At 40.1% G+C, this 20,371-nt stretch overlaps 1 protein-coding gene across 5 annotated transcripts in view; it reads left to right on the top strand.

The window, feature by feature from the left end:
- larp4b (La ribonucleoprotein 4B) overlaps nucleotides 1–14,559 on the top strand; it is a 51,429-nt gene extending 36,870 nt beyond the window's left edge. For 2 of the 5 annotated variants that reach the window (XM_038303227.1, XM_038303225.1), the window contains 12 exons: nucleotides 2,514–2,650; nucleotides 3,233–3,336; nucleotides 3,694–3,804; nucleotides 5,090–5,143; nucleotides 5,889–6,092; nucleotides 7,712–7,818; nucleotides 7,898–8,161; nucleotides 8,464–8,509; nucleotides 8,617–8,787; nucleotides 9,232–9,419; nucleotides 9,556–9,661; nucleotides 11,476–12,038. In XM_038303227.1, coding sequence (XP_038159155.1) covers nucleotides 2,514–2,650; nucleotides 3,233–3,336; nucleotides 3,694–3,804; nucleotides 5,090–5,143; nucleotides 5,889–6,092; nucleotides 7,712–7,818; nucleotides 7,898–8,161; nucleotides 8,464–8,509; nucleotides 8,617–8,787; nucleotides 9,232–9,419; nucleotides 9,556–9,661; nucleotides 11,476–11,808 — 1,825 coding nt within the window. In that variant the 3' untranslated portion in view covers nucleotides 11,809–12,038. Of the gene's footprint in view, nucleotides 1–2,513; nucleotides 2,651–3,232; nucleotides 3,337–3,693; nucleotides 3,805–5,089; nucleotides 5,144–5,888; nucleotides 6,093–7,711; nucleotides 7,819–7,897; nucleotides 8,162–8,463; nucleotides 8,510–8,616; nucleotides 8,788–9,231; nucleotides 9,420–9,555; nucleotides 9,730–9,912; nucleotides 9,941–11,475; nucleotides 12,039–13,941 lie in introns of those variants that run through there. The other 3 variants (XR_005282315.1, XM_038303226.1, XM_038303228.1) reach the window with 3 other exon arrangements.
- Nucleotides 14,560–20,371: the final 5,812 nt, after the last annotated feature.

The following is a 20,371-nucleotide window of genomic DNA, read 5'->3' as shown; positions in this document are numbered from 1 at the left end:
TAAGGGTTTTGAAGAAAAAAAACACACCAAAAAAAGGTTTATTTTCATCTTGTTTGATGTGCATCTCCCCTGGGGTTGGAGGGGTTTGGCCACGTGGTCTTTGGTTGGGCCTATGAGGGTGAGGTAGTGCACGTCAGTTTACATGAGTTAAATAGTTTAGAAGTTTTCTGTGGTTTTTATTTTAAGTTATTTTCGACTTCTGATTTTCAGTTTTATTTTTGTTTCAATTTCCAAAACCCACCGGATCGCCGGCGACCCGTTTTAAAGCGTTTGCAAATAATTACTGAGAATGCATGAAAATTACTCTGTTTACCAATATAGGCATGTTAGACATTGTTGGAAAGCTTAGATTCTCCCCAATTCAACCACCTAGTTCATTTTATGGACATTGCGAGCCACAATTATAGCAATTATTTTCGAGAATACAAAAACAACTTTGAGTCATGTTTGAACTGATCCATCTTGGGCTTGATGCAGCTTGCACTGTGTTTTACTCACCAAATTTTAATGTATATATTCAGAAACTAGAAGGTGTAAGCTTTCAAATAATGTATAACACATGTAAATTGGGCTTACTTAGAGCAACACCTTGAATCTAGACCTCATATTTAAGCCTTATATTAAAGACACAAAGAAAAAATAAGCATTTCATCTCTTAAACTTTCAGTTAGTTCTGATTTTGTAAAAAGTTTTACTAAGTTTAGTTTTAATTTTTAAAAATCTTTTTCCATATCGGCATTTCATTAGTTTTAGTTAACCTTAGTTTATACATACATTCTGTGAGTGTTAGCTGGTCTAGTCTTCACCAGGGGGCAGTCTGAGTATGAACAGATATGCTGACGCAGCATTTCGCTGTCCCAATGCTCTGCTGTCAGGTTCAACTGAATCCCTGCCAGATGTTGGACCTTGTGGCTTTCTGGCTCTAAAGCAGGAGTAACACCAAGGCACCTGAGGCCTTGGTAGAATCGTTTCTTTTCATCGATCTCACCATGATGGTCCTCTTTGGGTATGCAGAACATGAACCAACACTGCATGTATCCCTCCAGATGCTAGCTGGTGTTGATGGGACAGAGAACCTGTGGTCAGTTTAGGATCCAAATGACTGCACAGATGTTAGATGCTTTCTTTAATGTTTGGTGAACATTACAATGATCTTAAGCCCCCTGAAATGTTGTAATGTGTCTAAGATGCATTCTGATTCAGTGGATTTTTAGACAATGTTTTAATTGGTAGATGCTCTGCTAGCTGCTAGCGCTCACTCTCAATACCACATTGCTTCCACGTGAGGAAAGTCTTCACCTCATTTGGGAGGATCTGAAGACACTTCCAGGCCAGATGGGATAGATATCATCCCTGTAGTGAGTTCTAGGTCTTCCCAGGGTCTGGTCATTGCAGGGCATGCCTGGAAAACTCAGTAGGGAATCTCACAGGAGACTTCCTGAACAGATGCCAGCACAACTTCATCTGGACTGCCCGTCTCGTTGACTGCTGGACATGAAACATGTCACAATATGTCAGAGATGTCCTTCTGAAGTAAAACATTTGCATGCCTCCTCTGGTTTACTTTTGGATCAAATTACATTTAAATTAAGCAGTTCCTTCTCTGCGCTCCTCCTCTCCTTTTGTTGGGTAGTGTGATGTAACAAGATCACCGATTTGTCAGAAAACCCTGTTTGCTGCTTTCACCATCATTAATTCAGGGGTGTGTCTGCCCCGTGGGAGCCTGGATTCTGTTTAACGGACAGGGCGTCTGTTGGTCTTTGTGTTTCTATGGGCGTCAGGCTTGGGCTGAATGAAAGGCCTGTTTCATGAATTGACGCCTCTGCAGCGCCGGACACAACGCTGCTGCTTTAAGTCAAGCCCTCATGAAATTAGATGTTTTGTTTTCCTCTCTTCTTATATTTCAATAGACTATGTAAATATCAATGGTTCACTACAGTGGATAGTTTTTGTTTTTTTGGAGCATTTCATAGAAATCAGATGTGGTCTGCTTGATTATCTAACTCTAGGCAATGATTTAAGGTGAAACTGAATGTGAGAAAGCCTGCTAGTCTCTGCTCCCCTCTGAGGAAACATCTTGGTTAAAAAAAATCTGCCAAGCATTGAACCAGCACAGTGCACTTCAAAAATGATCTAGAAATAAGTAAAATTTCTTAAATCAAGTGTATTTACCCTTAATTTTAGTAGGTAAATGGATGATTTCCCAAATGGAATGCGTATTTTTGCTCTTAAAATAAGATAATTAGATAATATGCACTTGTAATAAGACAGTTGCCTTTTCTTATTTTAAATGTAAATTGTCTTGTTCCATTGGCAAAGTGTCTCACTAACCTCCTCAATTCAAGAACAGATGCACTTATTTTAAGAAAAAAGTGACTTCCATTTTTTGCAGTGTTTTTAAAAACTAATACTCACCTTTTAATTCATGTATTCTCCTTCTGGTCTGACTGTTAAAATCAGCTGCTTTGTGTAGCTTTGTTGCTAATCTGGTGTTCTTCCTCTTCATGTGTCAGGGAGAACCTGGCCAGTGACATGTACCTCATCTCCCAGATGGACAGCGACCAGTACGTGCCAATTGTGACGGTGGCCAACCTGGACCACGTCAAGAAGCTGAGCACTGACGTGGAGCTGATAGTAGACATTTTACGATGTGAGTAAAGCCCTGTTATCACCCAGCCACGCATCATTCACCTGTTTAACCACCAGTTGAAGACAAACAGCGTGACGTCATTCAGGGGCAGCAGCCCCGGAGGAAGTGGCTCAGACTGATTTCCCAAAGCAGATTATTAAAGCACAACCATCAGTCTTACCTGCCTACATTTGATTTAAACAATTTACAGCCTAAATGAAAGCTACCTGCCTTGAAGGCTTGTTTTTTTTTATGGCTCATCGATCTGCATCCTGTCAAGATATTAAAAGACAGTGAAAGCTGTAGGCTAACTACTGGAAAGCTTAATGCATTAACATTTGATCATGAATTATTTTCCTGTTAAATGTTAGAGAGCTGTCACTGTTAAGGAGTTAATAATCCATAGAGATAATAAATCAAAAATAATTATTAGTTTTATTCTTCTAAATTTAAAGCAGAAACAAGTGGATTATTGTCTAATTTAAACCAACATCTTCAATGAAAGTACTACAGTGTTAACCAGTGGTCAACCATGCAGCACGACCAAAACATGACAGAATTATATAAAAAAAAAAACTATTAATTAATTTTGTCATCCTGCAGCTTTGCCATTGGTCCAGGTGGATGAGAAGGGGGAGAAGGTGCGACCCAATCAGAACCGCTGCATTGTGATCCTCCGAGAGGTTCCAGAGAGCACACCTATAGAGGTCAGCGTTGCCTTTACTGAGTCACAGAGTATGGAGACTTCTGAGTCCATATCCTGGACCTGTCCGGTTCTTAGATGGACTCGCCCGGAATAACATATCTTAGCTGCTCTTCAAGGGTTTAATAACCTGTCGTAATTTAATACTTTAATGTACTTTAGACTTGGAACTTATTTGTCCCTAAAAACATTGTATCTTCAAGCTTTTTCAACGTTTTTATTTCCATCCAAAATGTCACGTTTTCCATGCGGATATTGTTTGTAATGTTTTTATTTTTTATGGTTTAATGCTTGATCTGTGCGTCTTTGTGACATGCTTTCGTTCTCCTAAACCATATATGTTCCTATTGTTGTTTTCCAGGAGGTGGAAGCCCTTTTCAAAGGGAACAATTTACCCAAGTTTATCAACTGTGAATTTGCCTACAACGACAACTGGTTCATTACCTTTGAATCTGAAGCAGATGCTCAGCAGGTAACCGTCTGAATCTCCTCAGCACCTTGATTTATGTAGTTATTGACTGAAAAGGTGATAATATCTGAGATTTGTTTTCAAGTTTTTTTTTTTTTATATATATATATATAATTTATATTTGCGGAAGTGTGGAGAAATATATTTTTTTATTTTTTTTGTTTACATGATAAAGACCTAATCAGAGCCCTTATTTAAGCTGGTTTTATCTGAATGTGAGCAGTACTGTCAGGGGTTCCTTAATCTTCTACCTCAGTTTTTTCAGTCCTCAGTAAATTAACCATTCGATTTATCCAACTAATATTTGTTTCATCAGTTCATCACATCATCCATTAATCCATCCTGTGCTTAAAGGTATAGTGGAGGATGTTCTTTTTCCAGGTGGATCATCTAAATAACTTTTGCTCCTAATTGTCAAACATTCTGGTGATATGTTTACGTAAGGCCGCGCTACGTGCTCGTCCTCAGCTAGCAACCTTTTTCTGCGCATGCGCACTTTTATGTGGTGAGCTCTGGTTTCAGCCAGTCATTGAAGCTCGCCTTTCTCACAGCGGCTCTTTGAAAATGGCCAAGGGTCGTAAAAGAAAAAGTGTCTACGAAGTGTTTGAGAAGAAAAGAAAGACCTCAGAAGAAAGAAAAAAGACCAGGATGTTTTTTGGGAGATTCTTTCACGCGATGGCATACACTGAAAGCACAGGTCGGGCTTCCCACTGATGCAGCGGTTGAAAAGTTTCTACTCGACAGGTAAAGTTTGGCATGCTATTTGGAGAAATCTACCTCTATATTGTAACATTCCGGGGAAGATGAGTTTATTTACTTTGTAATTTGCATCGTTAGTAGTTATAAGGTGGCCATAAATCCTTATTTACCCAAATGTGTCCAAATTTCCACTGCAGCACACACACATACGTGCAGGTCATACATTTTTTTTTAATGTACTAGTAGTCTTATTTGCGCGGAAACTTTTTGTATGTAAATATGGGTGAGATGAGATCCATATGAGCGACAGTGTTATCATTGCGTCCCCGCATTTCCCCGACTAGAAATGGGCTCATGTATGCTCTTGCACGTGTTTAATAGACGTTCCCTCTTAGGAGCGGGTACAGGGTTGCTAAAATCCTCCACTATACCTTTAACCTTAATGTTATTATTTATTTCAATGTGAAAAGTGGTTCATTTTGATATGGAATCTGGTTTTAAACTTTCGGACTGAGCTGAGTTGGATCAACAAGCCTTCCTGACTCTGATTAATGTTTTCTATCGATGGGATTTTTCTTGTTCTCCAAAGGCATATCAGTATCTTCGTGAAGAAGTGAAGACCTTCCAAGGGAAGCCAATTAAGGTAGCGGACTGAATTATTTACTGCCTACAAGCGTTTATCACCTACAGCCTGACTGTTTAATTTCTGATTATTTTATGGTTTAGATTGTGTGACTTGGATAGTCACTTCTGTGTGACTTTCTGTGTTTAAACAAGATTAGTTTTCTTTTTAAAAGCATCAGAGATAATTAGTCATTTATCATCATCTGTGTCAGATCTGCACAGGTCATGGATTGTTCATCTCCAAGCTCTTAAACAGTGGAGTTTAATAATCCAGGTTATTCTGGCTCACACTTAGCAGCTTGCTGAGTGACTTTGATGAATACTTTGATTGAAAGGGCTGACATCTGTTTTAGATCTTCATCAACTTTTAATTCAGCATGTTTGCACATGAGTAAACATTTATATTTAATAACCAGAGTGGCAGAAGAACTGTCTGCTTGGTGTTTGGGCACAGATAGATTTGATCTAAACCCAGATTTTATAAGAGATTCGAATGTTTGTAGCAATATCACCTTGGTTTGAATTTATCAACATGCATGTAGATGCTTTATCTTTTATAAACTGTCAAATTCATTTTAGATTAATATTCAGGTATAATGAATACAATCCGTAAAGTTCAATCCGTATATTACTTTCTTTTTTTTTTATTGGTAACAAATGGTTCTCTTGAAAAGGTTCATGGATCCAGCTAAATCTCCTCTGAGTTCATCCCCATGGTTTCCGTTTGCTGTGATCTAAAGCTATGAATCTCCACCCTCCCTCAGGCGAGGATAAAGGCGAAGGCAATCGCTATCAACACTTTCATGCCAAAGAACGGCTACCGGCCAGTAGAGGTGAACCCATACGCCCAGCAGCGCTACACGTCCTACTACATCCCACCTGTTTACAGCCCGCAGCAGCAGTTCCCTTTGTACAGCCTCATCACGCCGCAGGCCTGGTCCACGCACAGCTTCATCGACCCAGGGCTGGTACGGACCGCAACACACACAACCCACATTTCACTACTCAGAGTGGCTGAAATATTAGCGCAGAAGAAGAAAGGCTGATGAACAACATGCAGGTTTAAGCTATTTAAGTAAAATCTTGGCAGTACAGAAGATGTTCTATTGGGACAAGCAGGGTGGGAAACAATGCAAAGAAAAAAAGCTTTTTTGTTCAATCTTTAAAAGTGTTTCTCTAATGTCAGCTGATACCCACCATACCTGCTAATAGAGTTTAATATCTGCCTGATGCTAAAGCGAGGAGGGAGAAATATAAAAGCAGGATGTATTAGTTGTTTTAACACTAGGACTCCCAAGGCCGTCATTTTGACAGTTCTGAGATTTTAAAGGGAAATAACTTAATTTCCATTAATCGTATGTTGTTCATGTTAACTGATTTTTCCTGTTTCTATATTTCCTTCATTTTCATTTAGTTTTTTAAATAAAATAAAAATAAATAAAAAAATAAATATGGTTCATTTTACCTCGATCTCCCACAGTTGTCATTTTGACGGCTCTATTAGTTGCATTGTAAATTCTTCCCACAATAATTGGCGTTCAGTACCGTTGCCTAGCAACCCACGTTCTACCTAGATCTCTTTGGCTAATACGGAAAAATGGCTTTCAGAAGAAACCTAACAGCGAAACAGGCTTTAGAAATGCTTCAAAATATTGATGGTAGCGATCCGGGCGGAGAGGGAGAAACTGATGAGGGGGACTGGGTAGGAAGCGGCTCAGATTCTGACAATAATGAAACTTGTGTTCAAGTTTTGGATAGTGATGCCCACACCTCCGCTGGTACACTCAGTGGCCCAAAAGCCAAACCAGAGCCCGTGTTTTGTTATAATCGCAGACAGGATGGCGTGGATGTGTCGGATCAGATTATGTAAGCGCTCCAACGCGAAGGTGGCCTGTGGCTGTACTTTACGATCTCCTGGACATAGCAGCTATAAATGCTTTGGTTTTGTTCGGGAGCTGTTGAACATCATCGTCCCAGGCACAGATTTTATTCTTGAACTGGTAAAACTACATGTGCTCTGCAGGTTAGCAGCCCCTTCGCCACTGAAGAGCAGCTTTGGCGAGGCAAAGGAAGAAGCGCCAGGTGCTTCAGCGCTAAACAAAAAAACGCTCTTATGTTTGTCATAAATGTAAAAAGGTCCTGTGCGGTAAATATTGGTGAATAATCAATCAGTTTCTTTAAATCAAATTTTTATTTCAAACTTTGAACCTGTGTAGTAAAACAGTCCTTTTTATTTTACTGATTTATTTTTAATAAAAAAAATTAGACCACAAATAATAAGAGCATACAGTGCAGGCTTTAAAAAATATATATTAGACCTATTTTAAGGTTTACATTTATATCGCACACTAGAAGCATCTCAGTTGATGACATCATCACTACTCATGCGTTCCATTGGTAAAAATGTCCCCCATCAAACTGAGGGCCAGTGGGAGTTCTAGAAAGATCAGAATTCTGTGAGTCCTAGTGCTAAATGGTGTAGATTTGCCGCTCGTGTTCAGTTTCCTAAACCCAGAGATAACTTGACATGAAAACACTTCCAGAGTGTTTCAGGTTCTTGAAGTTAATGAATGAATGAATTTCCCAGGTCACGCCCTTTCACAACAACCAGTTCATCAATGGGTTCACCACGTCACACAGCTTCAAACCAGCATCATCACCGCTCACCGTCAGACACTTCTCACCCAGGAACAGGTTGGTCTCTAACCGTTGGCTGCTCTGCCTCAGTCAATCTGTTATATAGATTAGTGATAAGTTTTAATTTTCCCCTCAGGAATCACAGTAAACCCCACCTGAGGCCGGCCATCCCCACGGCAGACCGTACCACCGGGCTCCTGGATAGCCCCAGCCTCTTTCCCAACTTCCCCTCTGAGAGGCTGAACGGCGTACGCAGCAGCCCGCCGACGCGGCTCCCCTCCTCTCAGCCCAGGACCAGGTTACCCTCCACAGCGGCCTTCCCTCGCAGAGACGTCGCGGGCACAGGACGCGCGACCGAACCTCTGATTCCAGATTATTCCCTGGGAGTCGGCCGGGGAAGGTAAATCTGTCCTCTGATCGGAAACCAAATGCTTTTGTTGGACGGAGATGGTTTTATTCATCTCCAAAACTGACAATTATTTAGAAATGGTCAGAATAGAGAAATGTTTGAATCTGCAATGAATAGGATCTCAATCGTTTTTTTTTACCTACAGTTTGTAAAGATAAACAACATGACTTTATGATTTATGAGCTGATAACAGACTTGATCAGTTACAGAATCATTATTTGGTAGCTTCCAGCTGTTGGTCTGAGGTTAGCTGGTAGGGATGTTTGTAAATTCAGATGTTCTCTTTCTTAAAGGAAAAATCTTTCTGCTTCTAGGAAAAAGAGGGATGAAAAGTTTACAGTAAGTGCTCCACTCCTCTCCATATTCTCAGAGGCTCACATGTTTGATGCTGCTGTTGCTTCTCCGTTCTTCCTCTTTCTGAGCCGACTCTGTTTATCGCCGTGCAGAGAGCCGCTCCTCAGTCGCCACCGCCTCCTCCCAAACCTCCGTCTCCAAGCTTCGAACTCGGCCTCTCCAGCTTCCCCCCGCTTCCCGAAGCAGCCGGACAGCTCAAGGCTGACGAGGCGTTCGACAACCGACTGGGGAGCAGTGTGGTTGTTGGAACCACTAAAGAACGGGTAAAAACTGCAACCTTCAGGTTTTATTTTTTTTTATCTGTCATCTGGACTGATCTCTTGCTGAGGTTGTCAAGGACCAAAGTCCTGCATGTTTTAAATGTGTTGATGTGCTGCAATGCAGTCCTTGAGATCCTGGAAAATTGTGGAATTTAATTGTAGGAATTTCCAGGTCTGAACATTTATAAAAATAAATTCCTTCCATTGTTGTAATTTTTTTATAAGTTGTCTGGAAAGGTGAGGGTTTGAACATGAATATGTGGAGCTTTGATCACCTCCTTACTAGTAACTAGGAAGCCATTTATTCAGGTCAATGGTTTATCAGCAGAGAAGCATCATAAACATTCAGAGCACTGAGCCAAATACTCAAACACTCAGCATTTGGTCTTTCAGCGTCTCATTTTTCAGGAACTGTTCCTTTAACTGGTTTTTCTGTCGTTGCTACAGCATGTCAGTGCAGACTCCAGCAGCAGCGCCCTCCCTCCAGCGGGTCCCAAAGAGCCCCTTCGGTCCTCCGCCTCCCCGCTGCCTCCAAGCTTCCAGCCCTCACCCACAACCCCAACCGCTCCCCCAGCCTCGACCACAGCGACCACAGCCCCCAGCATGCCGCACAGTCCCGACCCCGCCGCCTCACTGTAAGGGAGATACGGACAAGGGGGAAGTCAGGATTATACAACCTCTCCGCTCTGATGTCCGGGGAGAAGATATCTCGATATCTCGACAAGATAGCTCGATCTTTACCAGTTTCCTGTTGGCATTTCTGTTTTTCAGGGAGGTTACCGAGGTGAAGCTGAAGGAGGCACAGCCATCTGTGGAGCGCGTTCCCGGTACTCTGTCCACCTCCAGCAAATCGGTGCAAGTGAACGGCGCTGCCACGGTCAGTATGCAGCTTCACTCTGATCTCATCTCCTTCACCTCAGAGCTTCTCCGTCACAAACTAAACTCCTGTAGAGAATCGGGTTCGTTTGAATTTCAACGATTCCTGGTTTGGATCCAATTGATTCTCTGTTTCCATTCTAATTAACATTTACATGTCATAAATGAGTTGACTAACCAGAGTTTTGTTTGGATGAAATGGTCTGAACTCCATGAAATGTAATTTTTTAACATTACGATAAACAGTAATTTTCAACCAGTATAAAAATACATAACATATAAACTCTTATAATCTTATTGATTTTATTGTCACAGTTTCTGATGCTTCAGATACTTAAGACTAGGGCTGGGCGATAATTCAAAAACGATATATATCGATCGATAGACGTGTGGCGCAATAGAAAAAAGGCGGGTCGATAAAAGTTCATTTATTTATTTGTTATATTTATTTTGGTCACTTTTCTGGTCACTTTAGTTTATTCTTTGTCAGTATTTAATAAAATAACTCAGGTCTTTTAAGTTATTTTTCTTTAAAACAATTCTGTTATGGTTAAAAAAGTTGGTTAAATAAAGATTTAATTGGAAGTCTGTGTTTGTGTTTTTTATTAAAATTAAATCATTTAGCAATATTATAAGTCCAGGCAGAGCTGCACATAAAATATGGTTTCAAATCTTTTCAATAATTATCGATATCGATCAATATGCATTTTTTTTTATCGATAAGCTTTTTTTCTATATCGCCCAGCCCTACTTAAGACTATTTTATTAATCTGATTCTGACTATGATACTATGCTGAGTGTCTGAGCTGGAGGAAACTGCAGCACAGCAGGAAGGCATCCTGACAGAATTTATATCTTTAGCCTTGTTTACTGAACCTCAGCTCTACTAAATATGACATGAAAGTAGTGATTCTTCTCTTTTATGGAGAGAGGAATGAATGGATCTAATAACTAATCATTCAGTTGGTGGGTTTTATCATATAAACATAATTCAAATAATCTAAATTAGAGAATTATTTGAAGTTTGTGGGGAGATCTTTAAGCCACATGGTAAAAAATGCGTCAGAAAAGATCTCCTACTGCACCTTTAAACCTGTTAGCACGTTTTTTTTCTTAATCGTCCTTTTGACTAAACACTTGCTGCATTATGCAAGTTAAGTTTTTGTTTTGTTTGTGTATGTTTTGTCTAACTTGGTGATTTTAATGATTCAGTTTTGCCAGATAACAGTTAAAGCATTTACCCCTAAATTCAAAAAATGAACAGTAAGTCCATGTGATGAGCATTGATTGGTATCAGCTGTGATCGGCTCCTTACAGCAATCAGGTTTGGAGGCAAATTTCCAGATTGGAGCATCCTTAATAAAAAAACGCTCTCCTCTCCCTGCTGAAGCTGCTTTCTGAATTAAGAGGAGAAAACCATTCCCTCAGGGAGCCCACCCTACAACGGCTTTCAGCAGGTCAAAGATTAGCTAGGTGGTCATCTGTCATGTTGGCCATGATGTAATCCCATCACCAATGTTGCAGGTAGCTGACTGGTCATTTCCTTAGTTAACACGCAGCTGCTGCAGCTTGTGTTTCCCGTCAGCGGACCGGGCATGAAGACTAGGAATCTAAAATAATAATAATAGAACGATTCTGGGAGAATTGAAAGGTTTGAACCGGTTGGTTCTGATGGATTATGGATTCTCCATGTCTAAATGTCTCTGGTTATAGACTAGTTTCACTGTTTTTCTGTGACTCTGTTGTAAAGCATCCCAGCATGTTGGATTCAGATGTTTGCAGAAAATGTTCACAGCTGCTGGTTTCTCCTGACAGGAGCAGAAGAAGCCCTCCTACGCTGAGATCTGCCAGCGAGTGAAGGAGAACCCGACATCACTGCACTCTGCCCCCACCAAGGAAGCAAAGCCAAGCTGCGCTGCCCCCGCAGGCGAGGAGAGAAAGTGCACTGACACCCCCACCCCATCAGGGGAGCACAAGGCTAGAGAGACTTACCACCCCTCCTCCAAAGGCGGCCCTGCCTCCGTCACCCAGGGCAGACCGTTAAAGGAGGGCCGAAGGCCGGCCGGGCGGTGGGCCTCCCCGCCCCCACACCCAGGAAAAACCTCCAGCAAAGATGCCCACCACACCCCACCCAAGTCCCCTCAGTAAAGTGGCTCCTGGCCCCTCCTCTTCCTCCACTACGCTCCACATATGAGTTTAAAAAACAGAAAATAAGTCAGGGCTACTCAACCTATATCCCAGTATCACCAGTCGGCAAACAAGCATAGAGGACGCCTTCTTTTCTGGATCAGGGCTTGCAGACATTAAGCACTTTACCGTGCATGTAGAGCACTGTCTCTTCTTTTTCTTCTTTTAGTTTATTTATTTGATTTTTGAAGGAAAAAAAAATTCCAGATCTTTTTTTATTTGCAGTTTTTTTCCCTCTTTTCTCTGAAGTCTTCAACGTTGAGGATTGGGGTTAAAATGGGTCTGCTGTGTGAGAAAGCAGGGCATTGTGGGCAGAAAGCCCAGCAGATGATGGGGAATCAGACTCCACCTTGTCAGGTTTTTATTTTGACCCAGTTGTTTGGGGCATGTTGAGTGGCGCCGAATCCACATGTTCATTAGGAGCCTCTGTTTTTCCTCATTATTCCATCAAACAGCCAATAATCTGATCCTTAACGTCACTTTCTCCACTATTTACACTAACATTAATATCTTTGTTGTTTCTTCCCTTTAGCTGAATCTGCTGATTTTGACTGTTGTTACTGATAGTTACCACTGGGTGTCACCCTTGCTGCTTCTTCCTGTACAGAATCGCTTCTCTGTGCGTTTTTCCTTTTCCCCAACCCTGTCTCTAGTTCAGACCTTTCTAAGGGAAGAAATCTGTTGAGAAGAGGCTGGACGTATTTGCCTGCTTCAGTTACAGTTTATCAGTCTGATCTGCAGAGATGTACTGGAAACAGAAGTGAGATGCATGCTGGGTTTAAAAGTCCATCATCGGATCTGGCTGGTTTCTATCTGAGCTGTCAGGAAACACTGCGATGCATGATGGGATTAACACTAGCTAGCAGCCGGATGCCCTGTTTTCCCTTTGTTGGATTATCCGCTGACCCTGAAGCAGCTGACCCGGCAGGGAAAACTCAATGTGGTGCACTGGTTGTGGTTCTGACCATTTCTCCCAGTAAACAAGGCTCGATGTGGATTCCCTTTGCTCTACGACTCAAGGGGAACAGGAGAAAGTTTGTTTTCCAGCATTTTCTTGTGGCTTTTGTCAACTTCTGTTGGATATTTGTTGGATTTAGGAGTTTGTCTGGATTTCTCCTCCTGGAGAACTGCGCATGTAATCAATGAATCTAGAAAGTGGAGAAGCAGGAATAAACCTGTGATGGTTTTAGGAAAGTAGAGCAGATGAAGGTGAATGAACCAATTTTGGTTTGTTAAGATGTTAAAGAGTCTTAAGCAGGTTGGTTTTGGGCAGGAAACCCATCAGGAAAGTTAAATGGAAAAAAATTATCCTGGATAAAGTTGAATTCAAACACTCTTGTCACATTTAGTTTTCTACTTCGATGTGTTCGGCTGTGGGACCTGGTTAGGTTTCTCCTGGTTTGTCTGTGCTCTAAGTGGGAAAAGTCCTTTCCTAAGAATTTGAATAGATTGATGTAAGCACACAGCATTATTCCCGCCTCTCTGCTCCCGTTTTTCACCAGTTCATTAGCAGATTGAAGCACAGACTTCGAGGACCCAACATTACCTCGACCTGAAGCCATAGCAGCTGTCACTAATGGCTAAACATGGGAATGAAGTAGTAAAGAATCCACCGTTCAATGCGGTAATTTGGGGGATATTTGTTCGGTAGATCTGTTTACCGTAGCAGCCATTCTGGCAAAAATCTTTAAAAATTCAAACAGTTGTGAGAAAAGTTAGATTTTTCCTTTTTGGAGGGTTGTGACGCTCCCTTCTTGCTCATCAGTTGTGTGCTCAGGTTGATGTTTGAAAATAAAAAAACCACTTCGCTCTGATATCTGTCTGGAAAAAACACCCGTCGCCACATCCCGATCAAGTCTTCCTGCAACAAAAACCCCAATTAAGGAAAAACAGGCGCCCATTCCGAAAAGGGAAAACCTTTTTTTTTTTTTTTTTTTTTTTTTTTTTTTTTTTTTTTTTTTTTAATGCTGCTTTGATTTGGACTTCAAAAACAAACAAAAAAAACTTAATTTCGTCTTTTGTTTTGAAGGACTGAAATGCACTTGGATGGATTGATTTTTCTTTTTTCTTTGGTGGAAAATGATGAAAACTTTTCCACATATTTATAAAAGCAGTGCTGTTTTTTTTTGTTTTTTTTTAATGAGACAGTTTTGGGGGTGGGCCATGTTAAAGTCTCTGTACTCATAAAATGTATTAAAAAAGAGAGAAAATCCATCCAGTGTTTGAAAAACTTGAATTTTATTTAAACTTGAAAAATAACTTTGCCTTAACTTTTCTACAAGAAGAGCATCAATTTTTTTTTTCTTTTCACTGACAAAAATCCCCCCGATGAGCTTAATGAAGCGAAACCGTAGAAAATATTTTGTGTTTAAGTCTTATGTTAGAGAGAAAAAAAGAAATCTTGCAGCGTTTACTTTTCTTTTTTTTTCTTTTTGTGTAAAAATTGTATGAAAGATGAAAACCAAGGTTTTGCTTCCTCGTTTTAGTTTCAGGTTGTTTTTCTTAGTACTTTTTTTTGGGGGGAGGGTTGCGAGGGAACGTTATAAACCTTGTAAATGCAACTAGTCCAAACTGTATTAAAAATGTGCACTTTCAAGTATGTGCTTTGCTTGTACAGTTGTAAATACTCAGAAAACTATAAGAGGTACCTTAAAATGATTATAAAAATATATTGATCCTTGTTAACTATAATGTCGCTGGATGTAGGATATATAAAAAAAAAAACAAGTGTTGTTGTGCTTTTGGATTTTTATTTTTTAATGATTAGTTTGCAGAGTTTGATTTCTGCTTAAATGATATGTTTTTGTTGTCTGGCATTCCATCGTTGTTTTTTGGCTCCGCCTTCGCCCTCAGGTGAGCCTGTGACCCCACTCCTCCTCATCCTCAGCCAGCAGAATTTGGAGAAAACCCAACCGGCGTCCTCTTTACCAGCCCAGCTTCTCTTTCACTGCAGATTTTCAATATTTAGCATCAGATTTGAGCTTTTTTTGTTTAAAGTCTGAATGCAGTAGCACTACATATTTATTCTCCACACATCAGCAGCAACCACAAAAGGCTCCAAAGTCAGGATGATTAGATTTAATTTAAAAGCACAAAAAGTATTATGACATGATGTGCATCTGAACACTAAGATTCAAACGTAAACAAACTGTAAATGGCTGAAAGTTTCCATCCTTGTTGGAAAGGAGACATTTTAGATGAAGAAATAATCTAAAATGCAGCTAATGAGAATCTAGTTTTAAATGACGGCTAAGGTGTTAAAAGCTTATTATAAACTTTATCTTATTGTCAAAGTCTGCATCAAATGGAGTTTAAAATTTCTCAAAGATCCCTGACATCATCTCTCTGAAGCTATTCTTGGTGATGTTTGAGATTAAATTAAATTATTGTTAAGAAGATTAGAGAAATTTGGTTTGAATTTGAAACATACTGTTGATTAAATTTGATTTAACTGGATTTTTTTCACTTCCAATATTAAACCAGGGAACCCTGATGAGTTGAAGATCATTCCCCAGAAAGCCAGCAGTTTCCCATAAGAACCGAAAATCTGAAGCTGGTGAAAGAGAAGCTTGTCTGACAGTCGGGTTTAAACTGAATTAATCCCGACCCGTCCAGATACAAACAGCAATGCTCCAGGGACACGTCTTGATCCTAAAGCACATTTCCACCTCATCAGCTTGTGCAGCAGGCGGCAAATGATTCCCTAAAGCCTCCGCAGTGGGTCTAAGATGAAATGTTGAAAAAGGAAAAGATCTTCCCACCTGTTTTATGCGAGACGGAGAAAAACTTTGCAACTTCTTGTGCTTTTTTGATTTTTTTTTTCTTTTTTACTTGTCTTCATGATTGATGTACAAATAATTCAATGCAGTGCTTAACTGGAATCACTGATTAGTTGTTTATCTATTGGTTCTGTGGCACATTTCCTGTGAAAAGCATACAGCCTGCTGTCTGTGTCCTAACTGAGCTGAGACATCTCATGATGAGAGCTGAGGACGCCTCCGACTGCAGGTGGAGGAGCATCCCTGGGCTTCTGAACGTGTGCATGTTAGGAGAATGAGACTCTGGACCTCAGCCTGGATGGTCTTAATGTTCGCCTCATATCAGCCCATCCTCCTCCTCCCTGTTCTCACGGTGCCATTCTTTCTTTGGGTTTTTCTCTCTGGCTGCATATCTCGTCAGAAAATGTGACTTTATCAAAGACGTGACGACGAGCGCACGACGTGGGACTGGATACTGGGACTTGTTGGTCAGCTCACTGTGGTCTAACTCATTAACACCCTTCCTGAGCTAACAGCTGTGGACAATCGCCGACTCCCCACCGTGGCGGGGTTCGGACACAAGACTTTTAACACAAGCAGGATGGCGGTCGCAGCAAAGAGGGCTTCTTTTGGTTGTTTTGTTTTTACTTTCTGGGTTATTTGTTGTTTTTTTTTTCTTCCATTGAGACTGGAATCAAACGTACATGTTGGCTCTAGATAATTTAAGTTACTCCTGTGTCATGACGTAAAACTGTCTAATTTGGAGAGAAAAAATGTAGCTTAATGAAAATAAAGATTTAGGCACTGTTGAAGAGCCAATGGTGTCTTCTTCTGTGGTGTTTATTCTGTTTCACTCAAAATAATTTTATCCTGGAACTGGTTTTTGTAATATTAGAAATTATTTAAAGCTTCAGAGACACTGGATTTTAAAGAATCTGTTCTTTTTTTCTCTCCTCTGTCGCTGAGCAGTGCTGCAGAGTGCAAAAGCTTAGTTTATTCCCCTTCACAGGTTGATGATTATGTTGATGGGGTTGCTAGTTCTCTGCATACTGCCTTAGACAAGCAGCCCCTTTGAAAATGAAAACTGTTAAAAATAGAAAGCTGGGTCCCTGGTTTAATGCAGAGCTGTGCTCTCTAAAGCAAAATAATTTACTGCTGTACAAAAGGACCCTTTGTAAAGCAAGAGCAACATCTCATCATTAATAGAGGAGAATAAGAATAATTCTAGATTTTTTATTTATTTTTTTATTTAGAAAGACAGATTTCTATCACATCAGTAATCACAGCTTCATCCATTTAAGATTATAACGGGATATAAGCAGAAAGTCCAAGTGATTTTGTCCATGTTGCCTTTCTGGTATTTTTTACAGAATATCACTAACTTAATTGTAAAGATAACAAAAATGAACAGAAGTAAACAATAATGGGGATTGCACCACCTCGAGTAATAAAAACCACAAAGACATAAGAGGGCAACACATATTTCAGAAGATCTAATTGGTTTCACATACTCAGTCCATTTGGACCAAATCTTATAAAAATTTTATTTTTCTAATTGGAGGGGAAAAACAGATCCTTTCCATCACATAAATCTGGTAAACAATGTCAATCCATCAATAGTGGGTGGGTCTGGTTTCATCCATTTCCTTGTGATGGCCTTCTTACTGGCAGCCAGTTGTGTAGCCAGCAGTTTTTTGTCTTTGTTAATCCATGTGTCCAATTGTAGATTGCCCAGATACAATGTTTCACATTTTAATGGAATACTTACATTACATTGAATATATCTTCAATATGTTTGTGGAACTCTTCCCAATATGCTTTGATTACCTGACAGTCCCAAAAGACATGAAAGCGTTTGGCTCCTTCAGACCCACAGAGTCTCCAGCAGGCGTCCCTGTTGTTTTGATATAGTCTCTGAATGGGTGTAACAAAATATCGTACAATGTTTTTCCAGAAGAACTCCAGCCATGTGTTTGATCTGGTCGAGATCCACTGCAATTGACAAATTTCCTCCCCGCCCTCTTGTGAGATTTTAACCTTAATTTCTTTTTCCCCACTTCCTCTTTTTGTATTCTGTATTCTCTTGTTTAGACAGCTGTATGGCCTTATATAATTTAGATTTCTTTTTAATACAGTTGCCAAACTCACCCAGAGCCATAGCTCTGTTGAACCACCCATTCCACCTGTAGTAAGTAATTATTTTATGGAATTCTGTATAAATATTATTGATCTTATTAAAAATAAGATCATTAGCACTCCTATCTATTATTGTTTTATCTCTGGATGGTGAGGCAGCATTTTAGGTAGCCACACAATCTTAGACTGCTTTGATCCAGTAGAACTTTCAGAGTTAGCAACATTATTGTCTTCATCTAAGCCTTCAACTTGTATGTTAGATCCAGTTCCAACCAGGTTATTTAAGGAGGTATTCCCTTTGATCTCCTCCTCCATTTTAGATGTGTTGAAACTATCTCTGTAACAGGGATATGTACCAAAGGCTTTTAAGGTTGCTGTAATTAAACCTTTGCTTAAGAAACCGTCTCTTGACCCAGATGACTTGGTCAATTATCGCCCTATATCCAATCTTCCTTTCTTATCTTTAATTCTTGAGAAAGTAGTTGCCAAACAAGTGTGCGATCACTTACACCAAAATGAGTTTCAGTCTGGCTTTAGAGCTCATCAAAGCACTGAAACAGCTCTGGTGAAGGTTATTTTCATGGCCTCAGATAATGGACTTGTATCTGTGCTCGTCCTGTTGGATCTCAGTGCTGCATTTGATACAGTTGATCATAATATTATTTTAGAAAGACATGACTGTTTTGTTGGAATTAAATGAACAGCACTAGACTGGTTTAAATATTATCTATCTAATCGGTTTCAGTCCACGTTAATGACAAATCTTCCTCATGCTCAAAGGTTACCTGTGGAGTACCACAGGGATCAGTGCTAGGACCAATTCTCTTTACTTTATATATGCTCCCAATCGGTAAAATTATTAGACAGTATGGGATTAATTTTCACTGTTATGCTGATGATACCCAGCTATATCTGTCTATAAATCCAGATGAAGCTAACCCATTACATAGATTACAGGCATGTCTGTGATACAGGTCCTTCTCAAAATATTAGCATATTGTGATAGAGTTCTAGTTTTCACTAGATGTGGATGGCGCCAATGATCTCTGCATTGGATGGCGCACATGACGTGAAATAAATATGTATAAACATTAAACCGAAGCCAAGAGTAACGAGTAACATTTGTTTTAAAAATGTAAGGAATAGGAAGTACAGATACTTGTGTGAAAATGTAATGAGTAGAAGTCAGAAGTAGGAAGAAAAATAAGTAATGGAGTAAAGTATAGATACCTAAAAAGTGTACTTAAGTACAGTAACTTCGTTACTTGACACCCCTGGTGATACCATGGTCAGTAAACCATTTACCATTGGTTTTGGCACTGTGAGCAGGTACTTGGTTGTGCTGAAAAATGAAATCTTCATCTCCATAAAGCTTTTCAGCAGATGGAAGCATGAAGTGCTCCAAAATCTCCTGATAACTGCATTGTCCCTGCCCTTGATAAAACACGGTGGACCAACACCAGCAGCTGACATGGCACCCCAGACCAACACTGACTTGACACTGGACTTCTGGCATTTTGGCATTTCCTTCTCCCCAGTCTTCCTCCAGACTCTGGCACATTGATTTCCAAATGACATGCAACACTGAGCAACAGTGCAGTGCTGCTTCTCTGTAGCCCAGGTCAGACGCCTCTGCCGCTGTTTCTGGTTCAAAAGTGGCTTGACCTGGGGAATGCGGCACCTGTAGCCTATTTACTGCAAACGCCTGTGCACGTTAGCTCTGGATGTTTCTACTCCAGACTAAGTCTGGTCACCTCTTCTGGTTGTGCAGCATTTTCTGCCCAGTTTTCCTTCCCACAGACTTCCCACTGAGGTGCCTTGATACAGCACTCTGGGAACAGCCTATTCGTTCATAAATATCTTTCTGTGTCATGTACCTTCTTGCTTGAGGGTGTCAATGATGGCCTTCTGGACAGCAGTCAGGTCGGCAGTCTTACCCGTGATTGGAGTTTTAAAGGCCTCAGGAATCTTTTGCAGGTGTTTAGAGTTAATTTGTTGATTCAGATGATTAGGTGCATAGCTCCTTTAGAGACCTTTTTCATGATATGCTAATTTTGTCAGATAGGAATTTTGGGTTTTCATGATCCGTATACCAAAATCATCCGTATTAAGACAAAAAACCTGAAATATTTCAGATAGTGTGCAATGAATCTAAAATATATCAATGTTTAAGTTTTATCATTGCATTATGGAAAATAATGAACTTTATCACAATATGGTAATATTTTGAGAAGGACCTGTATAGGGCTTGATTGCAAGTGGAGGAGGTAACTTGGCCATTTTAGGACCAGTGTTTAAGACCTGCGATCTAAACCCTTCCAGTGTAGCTCTGACTGTCTTTGAAGTCCTGGTTGAAATCCAATCTCTATTTGAGTCTCAAGTCTTCATACAGCCTTTGCTAGAGTCTCCTGAAAAGAGCAAACACTTGTTAAAGGTATTGATTTAATCATAAGAGAAACACAAATGGGGAAATTCAGGTGTTCCAGGAGTGAAAGTATACCACTATATATGAGAGTGAAAAATATATATATAAAAAAACAGAAATATTTGTAGGAAGAAGTACAGCATTTGCAGCAACAAACCATTAGAAAATGTCATCCAAAAATTAAAGGTGTGTCTGAAGTAGTGGG

Source organism: Cyprinodon tularosa, unplaced genomic scaffold, assembly GCF_016077235.1.
Source record: "Cyprinodon tularosa strain WSP-4 unplaced genomic scaffold, ASM1607723v1 ctg509, whole genome shotgun sequence".
Taxonomy (NCBI): domain Eukaryota; kingdom Metazoa; phylum Chordata; class Actinopteri; order Cyprinodontiformes; family Cyprinodontidae; genus Cyprinodon; species Cyprinodon tularosa.
This window is presented reverse-complemented; position numbering and strand designations above follow the sequence as displayed.